Here is a 14,609-nt window from a genome sequence, read left to right on the forward strand (position 1 = left end):
AGCTTATTTGAATATATCTACGGCCTTACTCAAGTGACGCGTATCAAGCGAAGAGTATAATTAGGAATAGACCTTACATCGTACCTATTTCATTATAGGATCATATGATGGAATACTCCTTACAGTTCATGGTCCCTTGCAAAAGTGGATCAATCTATATGAAGTCTATCAGTCCTATTGCTGAAGGAACAATGCATCATTTGCCCAAACGGGAAAAATGATTGGAAAAAAACAAACATCTTCGCAGCAAATCTTATTGGAACTCCTTCATTGTTGATCTTCAATTTTAAGTGTAGGAGCTATTGAAGACGTTTAGATCAAAGAAAAGGAAAGGAATAGCTATTGTCTCTGTAGTTTCGTAATTTCATTTCACAATGAACTCTTAGGATCGAAAAGTGAATAATTCTGAAAGAAGTTAAATGAATTGTTGCATATATGTATATTTAAATATGCAGCTCACAATCGGTGGTAGCATTGGATTAGCAGACAATGAACTTATGTTTTATTTATGATTCACATATGATTAGATCATAGCCATGACGTGTGAAAATGGACAGCACTTGGTACTTAAATGATTAAGGATGCTCTTCATCCAAAAATGCAAGTAGCAAATTTGTTACTCTACATATTTCTCAGTTAGTATATTATTGCAAAATGGTTTGGGTCAGTGATGCTATTAGTACGGCAACATCTAAATTCAACAGGTTCTATCTCGTTCCTTTATTCGGCTTGGTATGTTGGTATGCAATGTGCTTGGGGTTGATTGGCTCCTGGGTAAGCCACGGTTCTAAATCATACCCAAAGTACGATGAAACTTCCACTCCAATTCCAATGGAAAGAATTGGTGTCATTCTTGAACCAGCATTTTTCATCACATTTGTTGTGATCCATGCTATAGTCTTCTGTGTATCGATTTACATGGAGTTTTACCATCGCAAAATTGGTAAATTGATTAAATTCATTAAGCCAGACGTTCAAAAAAGATTGGCATTTGCATCCATTTTCTTTGGTATTATTGCCCAGTTATTCTTCATTGCACAAGCTGTTGTTGGTGCAGTTTTTATTCACAAACACAAGAGAAAGGAGTCACATTATGCCATACTTCTTGCTACCTTCGGTATTTTAATCATGGTCTCGTTGGCCTTGAATTTCACCAACTACTACATCATGGGGCAATACTACAGAAGATACGTTAATGGTGACAGATGGAACAAATTTACCATCTCCTTTATTATCAAGATAGTATGGCTATTCGTTACTATCGGATTGGCTGTTACAACTTGTGTCTTCTACATCAAAAATAACCAAACCGTATCTGCAATTTTCGAATGGATTTTCCACCTCTGGTATGGTTTGTTGTTGGCTTTCTGGACTTATGACTTATACCCATTGACAGAATTAAGAGCATTGAGAAACAAATCCAATGGCGAGGTTGAAGTCAAGGAAAGTAAACTCCAACAAATCAAGAAGAAATTGACTACAAAGAGCATTACCGGTAAGAACCAAACTTTTGTTGGCAGACGCTTGAGCGAGGATATCGAATCGATTGAAGTGGACTTAGAAAAGAAGATGGAAGATGACTACACCACTGTCGCTCCACTCGAGACTGAATTTACTATCGAGTACAATGGTTCTTCTTCACAGGAGAGTTCTCCTAGGGGACCTTCTCGTCAGAACCCTTTCGTGTATTAGATCCTACTGCCCTCTCCTCCTCCATCTTGTAAGACTACAGAACTAAATTGTCATTACGTAGTGAGAACCGGTTTTCACGCTACCATGTTGAGGCAACTCAATGAATTCCTATGGCAGGTCAAATATATGTATGTCTCACGAAGTGCACATCGCGGCCAATGCTTCCACTGTCCATTATCTATCCCGTTATTCAGATCTTATTATTTCATTCACTAGCCTAACCGTACTCGCCAAGTGCCAAGTACCAAGTATAAATTGCAAGTGACATTACATTTCATATACCCTATTAGAACCCCATATACCATTCTATTTCAATTAGTTTTCTATTCCAGTATTCTCTTCCCCTCCACAATATAAGGTACAATATAAGGCTCATCCCGCATAATTGCTGGACAGATATTTTATTATCGCAGATTTCACCTCATCGTAAATGGTGGGGGCTTTTTTCGCACGAGACCAAATTCCGTAAGGGGAAGCACACATAATTGAAATTCATGAATTAGCAACGTTCCCCGAATCAGGAGACATCCAAATGGTGTTAGGGATCTGGTGAGCCATCCTATGGCAGTAGATGTTTCGTATTAGAGCCTGTTATAGCTCATTTTTGGATGTACTAACCCTGAATTCGAGACAGAAATTGTGACTCGTGGGTCATTGGAAATTACATTTTGGCAGGATCTTTTTTTATGAGCAGGCAGTGCTGAGGTTCAACGCCGACAAAATCGGATTTTTAAGGACGGGGAGATGAATTTGAACACAATGAGGCCAGGAACAGGAACAGGAACAGGAACAGGAATTGGCACAGGAATAGAAACGAGAACCAATAAGTAAGTCTTTTAACAAGTTGCAGTAGCAGATAACTACAAAACACCCAGGCAAAAGACGAACTTGTTTACATGATACATTCATATATGGCTAACTCCATGGTTACATTTCTCCTGAAAACTTACCAGAATCGTCTCCACAACCGTCTCTCTTTTTCTTCACCTCCCCACCACCGTAAATAACCCTCCATTTTTCAGCCCTCTTTGGAACCTCTCCACGTCCCACCTCACAATAGCAAATAATTAGTCTTCACTATGTCCATCCTGAAATTTCCAATGCCGCATCGTGAATAATTTTTAACATCTCGTCATGTATGTCGCTGTCTAGCGAAGGAATGCAATGGATTGGCTAATACTAAGAAAGGAGGAGTCGGCGTATTATTGTTGTGTTCATTGTATTATGATAATTTACATAAATGTAGGTTGTTTTTTCCGTAGTTTTGTTTTCGTGTTGGTTCGTTTTATAACTAGAGACTGTAGACTTTCCGAAATCCTTCTTGCTTTGTAACTCGTTACTGTTAGTGTTGTGGCCCTTTGCTCGTGCTGTTCCCTTCTTAGTCTCAGTCCAGCCCACTGATTACCCCATCGCAAGAAGTCTCCACAAATAAGCAATTGCACAATGTCCTCTACAGCAGATTTGGAAGATGCTCCTCTCTTCCAGTCAGAAGCTCCCCTTTTCTCAGACACTTTCTGTCCCAACCCCAGACAAACACTTCGTATCTGCTTGAACTTGAAGAAGTTAATTGACAAAGTCATCCCAATCGTCTTCGATGAGAGTGAAGTTACGCGTCAAGGCTCGCCAATTCTTAATTCCAATGTCGTTGACTTGGTTTACCGTGCTGCTGGTGGTAAGGGTGACGGTAAAAAGGATACCAGCTCTGCCAGATACCGTGCTGCTCTCATTTTCTGTTTGTTGAAGGTATGTGACTGGTACTGGCAGCAATCGGAATTCGAATTGACTGACAATGCCTTGTATACCCTTAGAGCGGTTGCTTCTCAGACATTGGCTGCTACCCTCATCGAGAAGGAAACTGATGATGAATACTTATTCCTCGGCATGTTGTGTCACAGATACTCCATCAACTTAAACGGTGTTGACTCTACCCCAGTCAGTGCTTTGGAATTGGCCGTCGATATGCATTCCACGATAGTTATCGGTTCTTCTGGTTACCAACGTTGTGTCAAATGGCTCTGGAGAGGTTGGATTGTTCAATCATCAACTGACCCACACTCTTATGTTTTGTACAAGGGTGTTTCATCCCACTCTGTGAGAGTACACTTCGACCCAAACAGAATCAAGACGCCATTATACCAGAACACATTGGAGATTTTCTTCTCCGTCTTCTACTTGATCCTCTTTTCCATCATCTTGAATGGCCACCAAATCACTACCCAGGCAATTGACATATTCGAGGTTTTGTTTTACATCTTTACTCTTGGTTCCGTAGTTGACGAAATAGTCAAGTTTTACCACGTTGGATACCACTACTTGGGCTTCTGGAATGTTTTCAACGATACCATGTACACGATCATCATGTTCAGCATTGGGTTCAGATTGGCCAGTTTGAATTCTTCAGGCGACGTTCTTAAGGACAGATATGACGAAATTTCCTTCCGTATTCTTTCATGTGCTGCTCCATTCATGTGGTCCAGACTTTTGTTGTACTTAGATGCCCAGAAATTCGTTGGTGCAATGATTGTGGTTATCAAGACCATGATGAAGGAGTCTATTCTCTTCTTCGTCTTGCTTTTTGTCGTCATTGTTGGTTTCTTGCAAGGTTTCCTTGGTTTGGACGCTTCTGATGGTAAGAGTGAGGCAACGAGGCGTATCTTCATCTCCTTGATCCAAGCTGTTGTTGGTGAGTCCAGTTTTGATGATATGGGAATGTTGGTTCCACCATATGCTTCAGTACTTTATTACGTCTACACATTCGTATTGACTGTTATCTTGATGAATATCTTGATTGCTTTGTATTCTACTGCTTACGCAGCCATTGTGGAAAATGCCAATGACGAATACTTCGCTTTGGTAGCACAGAAAACATTGAGATACATCAGAGCTCCAGATGAAAACCTTTATGTTCCACCATTCAACTTACTTGAGTTTGCAATTTTACCATTTGGCTGGGTTTTGAGTAAGAATGCATTTAGATCCCTCAACTACTATGTTATGTTAGTCTTCTACTCGCCATTCTTGGTCTACATTACCATGGACGAGTTGTCTAATGCTAGAAGAATCCAATACAACAGATACAAGGGATTAGCGGACGATGCCAACGAGTTGAATACCGAGTGGGATTTGACGGATGGTTATGATGTTGAATCCAGTAGTGGATGGGAAGGTATTCAGGAGAGAAACGTTGAAGTTGCTCGTGACTTGAGAGATCAGAGAGATGGTGAGAACCAGGATCCTGAGTTCAGAATTGATATCCACCAGTTTGAGGCCGATATCGATAAGGTTGTCAAGCCAGTCGAAGATGCCAACAAAATTGGTATTAAATGGGAGTTCTACGAGTTATACCAAAAGATTGACAAATTGACAGCCTTGGTTGAATCAGTTGTGACTGAAAACCAAGAGTTGAAGAAAAGGTTGAATGGTGCTGAGAGCGGAGCTGATTCCACATGATGAAGAAGATTTGGTTCATAAAAGGACATTTCCTTCATCACCTTGTGAAAACAATATTTTTAACTTTTTGTTTGGTTTTCTAATTGCTACGACATCATTTCTCTGGCATGTTGAGCCGGCCTAATGTTAGGTATTCAAAAATGTATACATCGAGATAATAATAACACTAACAAATTCTGTAGATCTAGTAGGGCTTGTACCAGGTTAGGTTAATTACGAAATCTTATCATTGAACAAATGAAAGGATACTCTTTAAAATTATGGCTCCGATAAAAGACTCCAATTCACTCTAGCGAAGTCTCTTGCTGAGATGTATCTTACTTTAAATGAAATACCATCATCTTCACCTAACTCTACCGAAGGATGCAAAAACTCGGTATCCTGTACACAATTTCGATCTCGGTTATCTTCCGAAAAATGCATCAATGCACATCTTCGGGCTACGAAACCGTCCATAAACGATATAGAAGTCCATGAAAAAGGTATAATTGAAGTTGCTTCGTGCCTTTAAAGAAAGTATACCTGGCAGTATATAGTGTAGTGAAGGTGATAAGTTTGGAAAATTTCCAAATTTTCATCGTTTTTGAGTACTTTTCTTGGGACAACTTTCTCGGCCTTTGTTCATTTTCCATGGTGTTCTATGGAGAAAACAGGCTATTGGCTGCAAGTTTTTGGTGCCGGCGAAGAAAATTCCCGTCTCCAGTAGAAGACAACAACACAGAGACAAAAGCAGAGAGTGCTATATTCAAATCAACACGAATTACAGGAAGTAGATAGTTTCTTTAGTGGTTATGAATTTCTTATTGTGGTATTCCTCAAATATCATATCATACAAATGAACGCAAGCATATACCTATCATACCTATTTAATAACCATTTATTCAACGGTAGATCCACCATTACCACATTCAAAGTCTCCATAACCACCCCCACACACAACACAAATTTGAAACAAAACTCTCACCTCTCACTGTCTCACTCATTGATTTCTCATTGATATCTGTCTCGCTCATTGCATTTCTCTCTAGCTCTCTAACGACTATCTTAGTCACTGCTTTCTTTCTCTCTTACTCTCTCTCTCTCCCTCACTCTTCCATTACATTCCCCGTACAATAGTCTCACCCATTACCCATCTCCCATCTCCCACTCAACTCTCTCATTCTCGTATCTCTCTGTGTAGGACCTCTCCGAAAAAATTTTTAGTACTGCGCTCTCTCACACACTCTCTCTCACTCTCTCACTCTCTCTTTTTGTCTCTCGACTAACAAATAATGTTACAGTCTCAGTCTTCTCACAAAGTGACAGTGAGAGAACGAGAGCGACAGAAAAGTAGAAATCACCGCTAAACAAGTAAATGGTGAGGAAATGATAATTTTTGTTTTATTTGATTGAAGCACACCATTCATCGGTTCCACCACCATCGTCCAAAAGTAGATCCCTACCTCCCACCACCGAATCCGGTCCCAGTGTTGTCATCCTACCATACACCGTCGCGGATCGTAGTTATAACAACTGGAGAAAACCCGCCAGAACCCTCTACTCTGTAGCATTGAAAGCAGCCATTGTCTGTAATCAGAGGAGGTCAAACAAATACAAAAATCGAAAGAAATACCAGCGGTTTCCACATTCACGAAACACCGATCCCAGTAAATATCCATTCCAATCTCATTCATTCGTACCCACAGCGAAAAGCCCACCCGACCCAGACTCCATTTTATTCACAATCACATCGCCAATCTCATCATGTCCATACCAGAACCGTCAGTCGACTCTCGATTTCGGCTCGGAGAAGATATCCACTTTGATTATGGCCAGAAGAACATAGGCGATGACGCCATAACTTCCCCTATGCCCTCGAATTCCACGCCGACTCCAGCTGTGTCAAGCTCTAAAAAGAAAAAGAAGAAGAAGAGCAAACCGAAGTCTAAACCATCACCTTCTCTGCTTCATGCAACGCTAAATAATCCCGATGACGATTATCCTACTTCCAGGGTGATCAAACAGGCGCCAAATGGCGATGTTATAGTTGAAAGTCTTGATGACGAGTACTCAGAAGAATCTCATGATATTAAGCATCACCACCATAGCACAAATATATGGGACAGTGCTTCAATAGAAGAACAAGAAAACCTCAAGTCATTTTGGGAATCGTTGGATGAGCCACTGAAGATGGAGTTGGTGAAGATAGATAAAAAGCTGATAATGGAGATTTTCAAGAATGAAACCAGAGCAAACAACCAATCATTTCATAACCACTCCAATGGAAACAGTAATAACCAGCAAAGTCACAATAACACCAATGTCCATAGTAATACCAATATCAATAGTAATCCCAGCAACTGTGCATGCAAGTACTGTGGAAGGAGAAGTACTATAATAGAAGACGAATTGGAGAACATCTACGACAATCGCTTCGATGATATAATAGACTTCATACATGAGATTCGTGATATCAAGGATTTAAATGCCTTACCCGGCTTGTTATTCGGAGGCTTTCACATGTTAGAAGAAGAGCATAAGCTCCAGAAGCGACAGCATAAATTGAAAAGGAATGTACCTGCTGAAGAACGGATTGAGGAGATACATAATGTTCAAAGTAATGTAAATAATGAAGTGAATGATGAAAAAGACCTAGAGAAGGTTCATACTCTCGAAAATGGTCTCACTGTGGAAGAAAACAGTAGCACATCGCGAGAACCACGTATTGAAGAAGTACACGAAGAGAAGCACATCGAAGATACGGTTTCAGAACAACCTTTACAACACGAGACAACAATACTTGAAGAACAAGAAGTGCAGGATGTGGTGAATGCAGCTGATGTTGACTCCAATTTTACCAACGAACAAAAGATTTTCCACAAACTCCTTGATCCCAAGCTCTTCGAAGCTCTCGAGAATCTCGATTTTGAAAAGTTGAAGGATGCAACTAATGATTTCAACAACAACAACGGAACCAACGATGGAAACAACAATGTCGCTAACTTAAATCAAGCAAATCTTCTTCAGAAGGCAGGATCTCTTAGAGAAATAATTAGAGATCTTCATAAAGCAGACAAAGCCCAATTGGAAAAAGGATTGTCGTTTCTCAAGAATATCAGCAAGATATTTGCTGCTCCCCAGACAGGAGCTGCTGTTGCTGCCAATGGTTCTGTAGAGGGAGTTTCACAACAGCAGATAACTAGTAAGTTCAATGACCAATTGACTCAAGGGTTATCTAGCTTTGCAGAGGATCTCTTGAAGAATGATGGCAACTCGTTTATAGAAATGATGGAATCTCTTTCGGAATCTAGAACTGTCAGAGAAGATTTACTAAAGGAAAATATTCACAAAAAGGAACATGCCGCGTGGGTAGATGAAGATGATGGTGTTCCAGAGAAAGAGAAATCTATCATTCCTGAACAAAAAGGTTCTAATGGTGCCTTGTCCAATGTTGCTCATGAAGATATTGACTATGACGACTACGAGGATGGAGATGAAGATGACGAGGAAGAAGATGAAGGTGACGATTACGATGATGACGAAGACCTTGAGGAAGAGGAAGATGATTTGGATGGCGAAGACAGTGCCAGTGATACAGAGTCTGAGATTTCTGAGGAGGAAAAGATGCAAGAGATTCGTCGGTTATTCCTCATCCAAGTGATCAAATTGTTTCAAGAACGTCTTAAAAATGCGTACAAAGAAAAGCTTTCCCAAGATAGGACTCAGAGACTCATAGAGGAGCTCGAAGCCGAAGAAAATGCAAAGAAAGAGAGAGAACTCAAGAAATTAAAGCAGAAAGAAAAAGCAAAGGAGAAGAAGAGGTTACAACAAGTAGCAAAGGAGGAGGAAAGGAAAAGGAAAGAAGAAGAGCAGAAGGCTAAGGAGGAAGAGTTGAAACAAAAGCAAGAGGCACTAAAGGCAGACCAGAAACGTAGAAAGGAAGAAGCTAAATTAAGGCGTGATGAAGAGAAAAAGAAGAGAATTGAAGATCTTAAGAGGAAAGAGGAAGAGCACAGGAAGAAGGTCGAGGCTCAACAGAAAAAAGAGGAAGAAGCGAAGAAACTCAAGGAAGAAAGAAGGAAGAAAGTGGAGGAAGAGCGTAGAAAGAAGGAAGAAGAAAAGAAACAGAAGGAATTGCTTAGGAAACAGAAAGAGGAAGAACGAGAAAGGTTGAAATTGGAGAGAGAGCAGGAAGAAGCGGAAGAATATGAAAGTAAGTTGGAGAAACAGCAAACTTTAGAGAATACAATATCTCTTCCATACAATGAAGATATAAATGGCTCATCGAATGTTCCTGTTATCACCTCAACTTCTCCTACTAAGAATCACTTGTTAGAACAACTCTACCAGGCAAAGCCTACCAGTTTCAGCGGGTCTTCCGTTCCATTACCATCTGTAACAGCAGCCCCTATTCAGTTCAACCCGGAACCTTCCATTCCAACTCCTCCTATTCCTTCAGTAGTGTCCTTGTCTCCAGTGTTGCCTGGCTCTATTTTAAATAACAGTGTTTCTCCTAACACGGGTAACAGCTTGTTATACACAAGTAGCAATCCTCCTACCCTTGCAGGCACGATCAACAATGTACCTAATGCTATGTCCCCTTGGACAAGCAAGTCAAGATTGAATTCTACTTCAATGCCATCTGCTCAGGCGATATTTCAACCTCAGATACCTGCAGCCGGCTTCAGTCCATTTAGCAACGATTTCACTACAAAAGAGAACCTCATCAACGTGAATAATCCTCTTGGTTCGACCAACGGCGAGCTAGGAGCACCAAGTGGTACTGCTCCTGGAGTGTGGAATCAGCCTGCCACATCTCGGAATAACTCGATATGGAGTAGTCAACCTAACCCTGCCAACGCCTCGATATGGGGAAGCTCCCTTCCATCTATGGCTGCTCAACCTGGACTCCAAACACTGAATCCAAATGCTTTACAAACAACATCTGTTATTGACAATGACTTAATTCAAGCAGCTACATATAACGCATTCCAAATGTTACAAGGATCAAATCAACTAGAGTTTGGCGTTGCGCCTTTCATCAAGTTGTTCCAGACCACGAAGAATGTATTAGGTAACAATAGCTTGACGATCAATCAGTTCTTGGGAGCATGCAACACATCTACTATGTACCTGTTTGAGCTCATCTATGATGATTTTGGAACTGTTACTCACGTCAAAGTTGGTCTGCCAAACAATGTGGGAATCCCTCCATCTATGCAACTTCCTCCCAATCAATCCTTGCTTTCACATAACATTGGTACTGGTATTGCAACTGGGTTGAGAACCTCTCCTCCACCAGGATTTGGTGGGCCATCTGTGTCTACCGGATTGTCTAATCTTAACCAGTTCGGTAGCTCTTCTATCTTGTCTAGTCTTGGGGAGTGGACTGGAAATAGTAACGTAGCTAGCGGAACAGCTCCGGATGCTACCGCGACAACAAACTTCAATAATGGCAATGTCCGTGGTTTATGGAATTGAGTTGGTTTTATAGTCGCTTTATCTCAAGTCGTCGTCGTTATCATTACAGAGTTATAAAAAAATATCTCTTCGGTTTTATTTGGTTTGACTTAATACAAAAAACGAGTTGTTGGAAAAAACTTCTGTAGACTGAATTTCTGTACTTTGTTTCTCTGTGTCCCTCGTCATTCATAAAATGTGGCTCAGGATATTATATCAGGCTCATCAACCCGTATTCATTCATATCTCCCAAATGACGACATATATATCCACTAAATAGTTACTTCCATATAGGCAATGCAAATCAGTATTTCAGATGCAAAATATTGCTGCAACAATTTTTTACTGCATTTGCATTCAAGCGAGTTTTTCGCGCTTAACGATGATTAAGATTTACGGGCTGTGGTCTAGAACAACAACGGAGAGTGTTTATGGAATTCGTTCTCTGTCTCAGCCCCTTCTGTAAATGCTAGTCTCCATTCTGTTTCTTCTAGGGCAAAAATCGTAGGGAAAACTTCAATTCACACCTGAAGTTATTACATGAAATTTATTACATCTAATGGAGTCGCAACAACCAACAGTAGCGAGACGTCTAAATGTGTGGACACACCCTACAGTCTTTTCTCTCGGTTGCCGATCGTTTAAGTGGGTGGTATGTGCCTTGACGTATTCTTGTTCCCCATATATTAAAACAAATAACAAGATTCCTTGAACAAACGAAGCCGAAAATATAGTTCTCTCCTATTTGAACTAACTCTACGCTTCATGCACAATAACTATGTGGTTAAGAAGACAAAGGTCGGACGTCTCGCGATTCAACATAGACACCAGCTCGTTGCTACAGCGTTGCTACAGGTACTGTAGATTCGCACGTCACTAAATTTTGTAAGTCCAGTGGGAGGCTTGTAGACTAAATTGTATCTATGACCAATAATCTCTCAAGTCTCTCCAGTCCCCTCCCCTTGCGAGTCAATTTTATGACCTATTCACTCAATTCTTCTCTCACGGCTTTCCTTATCTATCTCATTACACACTTAGCCCTGTTCACCAGCCCGCAAATGACCTATTGTTCCGCGTACCTCACCACCAGGAAATGCATTTCAAACCTTATTTATTAGGCACGCCTGCAATGAAACAATTCAAAATGTGGTGTAACATCAGTACTAGGCGGTGCGTAGAATGTCTCAGGTTCGGGATTTAGTATCAGATCTTGCCTGTGTGTCAAACCCTGTTTTTTTTTTTGTATGGCTGTTCAAAAAGATCCTGATCACCTTGTGCCCACGGAAATTTCCAGCCCCTCTATCAGTGTCCCTAGAATTTTCTATGGCTTGTATATTTTATGTATATATATCTCACCACCGTAGACCCTGCTCCTTCGTTGCCCTCACCTCACCGTCCAGTTACTCTCACTTACTCGCTGTGAAGCGCATCTTGACGGCAATTAAGGCACAGAAGCGGCAATTATAGAACTCCCGTGCCGCAGCATATTCATACGCAAAACATATACGAAAATTCGGTGAATTTTAATTTCACATCTATTAACAACCAGTATTGCTGTTCATTGAGAATAGTGTTTGTTAGAACGAGAACACTTCTTCACTTTTAAGGAATCACAGGATCCAAAACTCATTAAAATCTATTCATCAAACCACTTTTCTACCCAGAGATTCAAACCCCTGTTAAGGTTTCATCCTCACAACCTCGGTTCTAAGAAAGAGTCACAATTATATCCACAGAGAAGCGGAATGATGGATGCAATAAAGAGAAAGCTAGTGATAGTCGGAGACGGTGCTTGTGGTAAAACCTCTCTACTATACGTTTTCACATTGGGAGAGTTCCCCACAGAATACCACCCAACGGTGTTCGAGAACTACGTAACGGACTGCCGAATCGATGGTAAGGCAGTGCAATTGGCATTATGGGATACAGCTGGACAAGAAGAATACGAGCGATTGCGTCCTTTAAGTTACTTCAACTCCCACGTCATATTGATAGGTTTTGCATTGGATACTCCAGACTCTCTAGATAACGCTAGAAACAAATGGATAGATGAGGTGAGGAAATACTGTCCTAACACACCATACTTGCTAATTGGACTCAAAAAGGACTTAAGGAAAAGTACAAAGGACCGGAAGCATTTTGTGCAATTTGAACAAGGAGAGGAGGCAGCTCGCGAGATCAATGCTAAAGTTTATCTTGAGAGCTCTGCATTAACAGGAGAAGGTGTAGACGATATCTTTGAGTACGCTACTAGGACAAGTTTGTTGGTCCAAGAAAAGGCTAAAAATTCATGTTGTACTATATTGTGACCCTTGATGGGTTATAGAACATAGATACACTTTGCATATATCATAATAATAAACTTAATGTAAAGAGTTGTACGATGCTTTGCATTGATATTGTAATTTTTTTCAAATCAAATTAAAAAAAGATCATTGAAACGAGCTTGTTCAGAGCATTAATCTGCCGCTCTCTCTGGTAATCCAACTAAGGAAGTTACTTCTTGTGTGATAATTGAAAAGATGTATTTAAAAACATAAAAAAAAGACGACCTCGGTGAGGATCGAACTCACGATCTCAAGATTAACAGTCTTACGCCTTAACCAGCTTGGCCACGAAGTCTTATTTGCTTTAAAAAATGGCTTTGAGAGAAGCGACTTTGTCGTATCACGTTATCTACGTGACGCGAAAATGGCCAAAAATCACCTACCTCCTCTTCTTCTTCATCTGAGTTCTTCAATTAAGTTGAAATCACTGCCCCAAAGGGTTTTGGCAGAGGATTTTGACATCCCGGGTAACTCTCTGTACTGACCACTATCATACCATCTTTTTCTTATCTCTCTAATTTGTTTAGTTAGTTAGGAATAAAGATATACCCCTTAAAAAAAAATAAGCCAAAACAGTTGAACTCATTCAGTGAATAAAAGGAAAGGAACGTAACCATCTTTTGAAGAAAGAGGAAATTTCAATTGTAGAATAGCAGTCATTGGCAAAATTAGATAAATGTGTGACAATACGTAAGCATATAGCTTTTCTGGCAGGTCAATGAGAGAAGTGGTCCTGCTCTTTTTTGAAATTGTAATTAAGTGAAAGTTGAATTGTTGCATTTTTTGCATTTTTTTAATATTTTCAACAAAATTATGGCATACTTAATTATCTTCACCATTCCTTCCTTCTTATTATTGCCTTCTTATATATAAATAATCGAAGCAAGAATCGTTTTTGAAATCCATCAGACAATTTGCACCCAGTAGAGCCATATGGTGCTCTTAAGGAGCCACCAGAATCTGGGATTATTTAAACGTGATATAACTCTTTGATGGGTAATGCTTCCCGATTACATTCCAGAATCCCTCGTTTTTCATATATGAGGAGGAAGTAAAAGAAGGCCAAGAGTTGCAACTTGCGATAAGGAGGAAATCACCATCAGTCCAAGAAATTTACTTCAACCCGTTTCGGGATTCTCTGTGCAGAAGTCTATGGTGCAATGCAAGTAATTTATTAACTCGAATCGGTTATGCTGCACATGGACCGGATAAAAGCCGGAAATGGAGCCGAGCGCCATAGGAAGCTAAATTCCATTAGTAAGGATTAGGATGCAAGGGATATTGAACGGATGGCCGAAGTTAGAACATCGTGTCTCTTTAGTGAATAACTGCTCTCTCCATGGCGATTGAAAACTGATTGCCGAATTAAAGTTTTTATCCATATCAACTCAATGTTTTTTATTTCAAATCTTCATGGCCTTGGTATAATAATTGCAATTTTTCACATCATCGCTTTGGTGAGGCTCAAGTCCGTGGGTTCCTTCATTCTTCTCCGAACGAGCTATACTGAAGCTTAGCAGCAAGCTTCCGTCTTTCTGATTGGATTGAAACAATCCACACATAGAGGTAAGTAGTCAGATTCCATAGTATCTTCAAAAAACACCCAAGACTCTTTCTAGTCCTCTCCATCCTCTTCTTCCTCTCCTTCCTCGAGCTTCTTTCCTTATGCAGATTTGTTATGCAACGGAATATTCCTCACTC

The 14,609-nt window shown here is 40.3% G+C and overlaps 4 protein-coding genes and 1 non-coding gene across 5 annotated transcripts; 4 read left to right on the plus strand and 1 right to left on the minus strand. All coding sequences in view use genetic code 12, as the record gives it.

The window, feature by feature from the left end:
* The first annotated feature begins 335 nt into the window (after positions 1-335).
* Positions 336-2,034, plus strand: RJT20DRAFT_58588 (Frag1/DRAM/Sfk1 family-domain-containing protein). Its single transcript, XM_064920846.1, has one exon. It carries the CDS (start codon positions 655-657, stop codon positions 1,690-1,692), a length of 1,038 nt encoding a protein of 345 aa, XP_064772533.1. The 5' UTR covers positions 336-654; the 3' UTR covers positions 1,693-2,034.
* An 834-nt stretch (positions 2,035-2,868) lies between these two features.
* YVC1 (Yvc1p) lies at positions 2,869-5,324 on the plus strand. The gene has a single exon (XM_064920847.1). The coding sequence runs from the start codon at positions 3,136-3,138 to the stop codon at positions 5,140-5,142; it is 2,007 nt and encodes a 668-aa protein (XP_064772534.1). The 5' UTR covers positions 2,869-3,135; the 3' UTR covers positions 5,143-5,324.
* A 1,561-nt stretch (positions 5,325-6,885) lies between these two features.
* On the plus strand, positions 6,886-10,602 carry RJT20DRAFT_136802 (uncharacterized protein; the record flags this gene model as incomplete). The annotated part of the gene is made up of 1 exon (XM_064918509.1): positions 6,886-10,602. The coding sequence occupies one exon, from the start codon at positions 6,886-6,888 to the stop codon at positions 10,600-10,602; it is 3,717 nt and encodes a 1,238-aa protein (XP_064772535.1).
* Positions 10,603-12,187: 1,585 nt separating this feature from the next.
* Positions 12,188-13,190, plus strand: RHO2 (Rho family GTPase). Its single transcript, XM_064920848.1, has one exon. The coding sequence runs from the start codon at positions 12,327-12,329 to the stop codon at positions 12,888-12,890; it is 564 nt and encodes a 187-aa protein (XP_064772536.1). The 5' UTR covers positions 12,188-12,326; the 3' UTR covers positions 12,891-13,190.
* On the minus strand, positions 13,130-13,203 carry RJT20DRAFT_t147. The gene has a single exon. It is a non-coding gene; the product is annotated as a tRNA-Asn (tRNA).
* Between the last annotated feature and the right edge of the window lie 1,406 nt (positions 13,204-14,609).

This window comes from Scheffersomyces xylosifermentans (assembly GCF_036884685.1).
Source record: "Scheffersomyces xylosifermentans strain CBS 12540 chromosome Unknown RJT20scaffold_7, whole genome shotgun sequence".
Taxonomy (NCBI): domain Eukaryota; kingdom Fungi; phylum Ascomycota; class Pichiomycetes; order Serinales; family Debaryomycetaceae; genus Scheffersomyces; species Scheffersomyces xylosifermentans.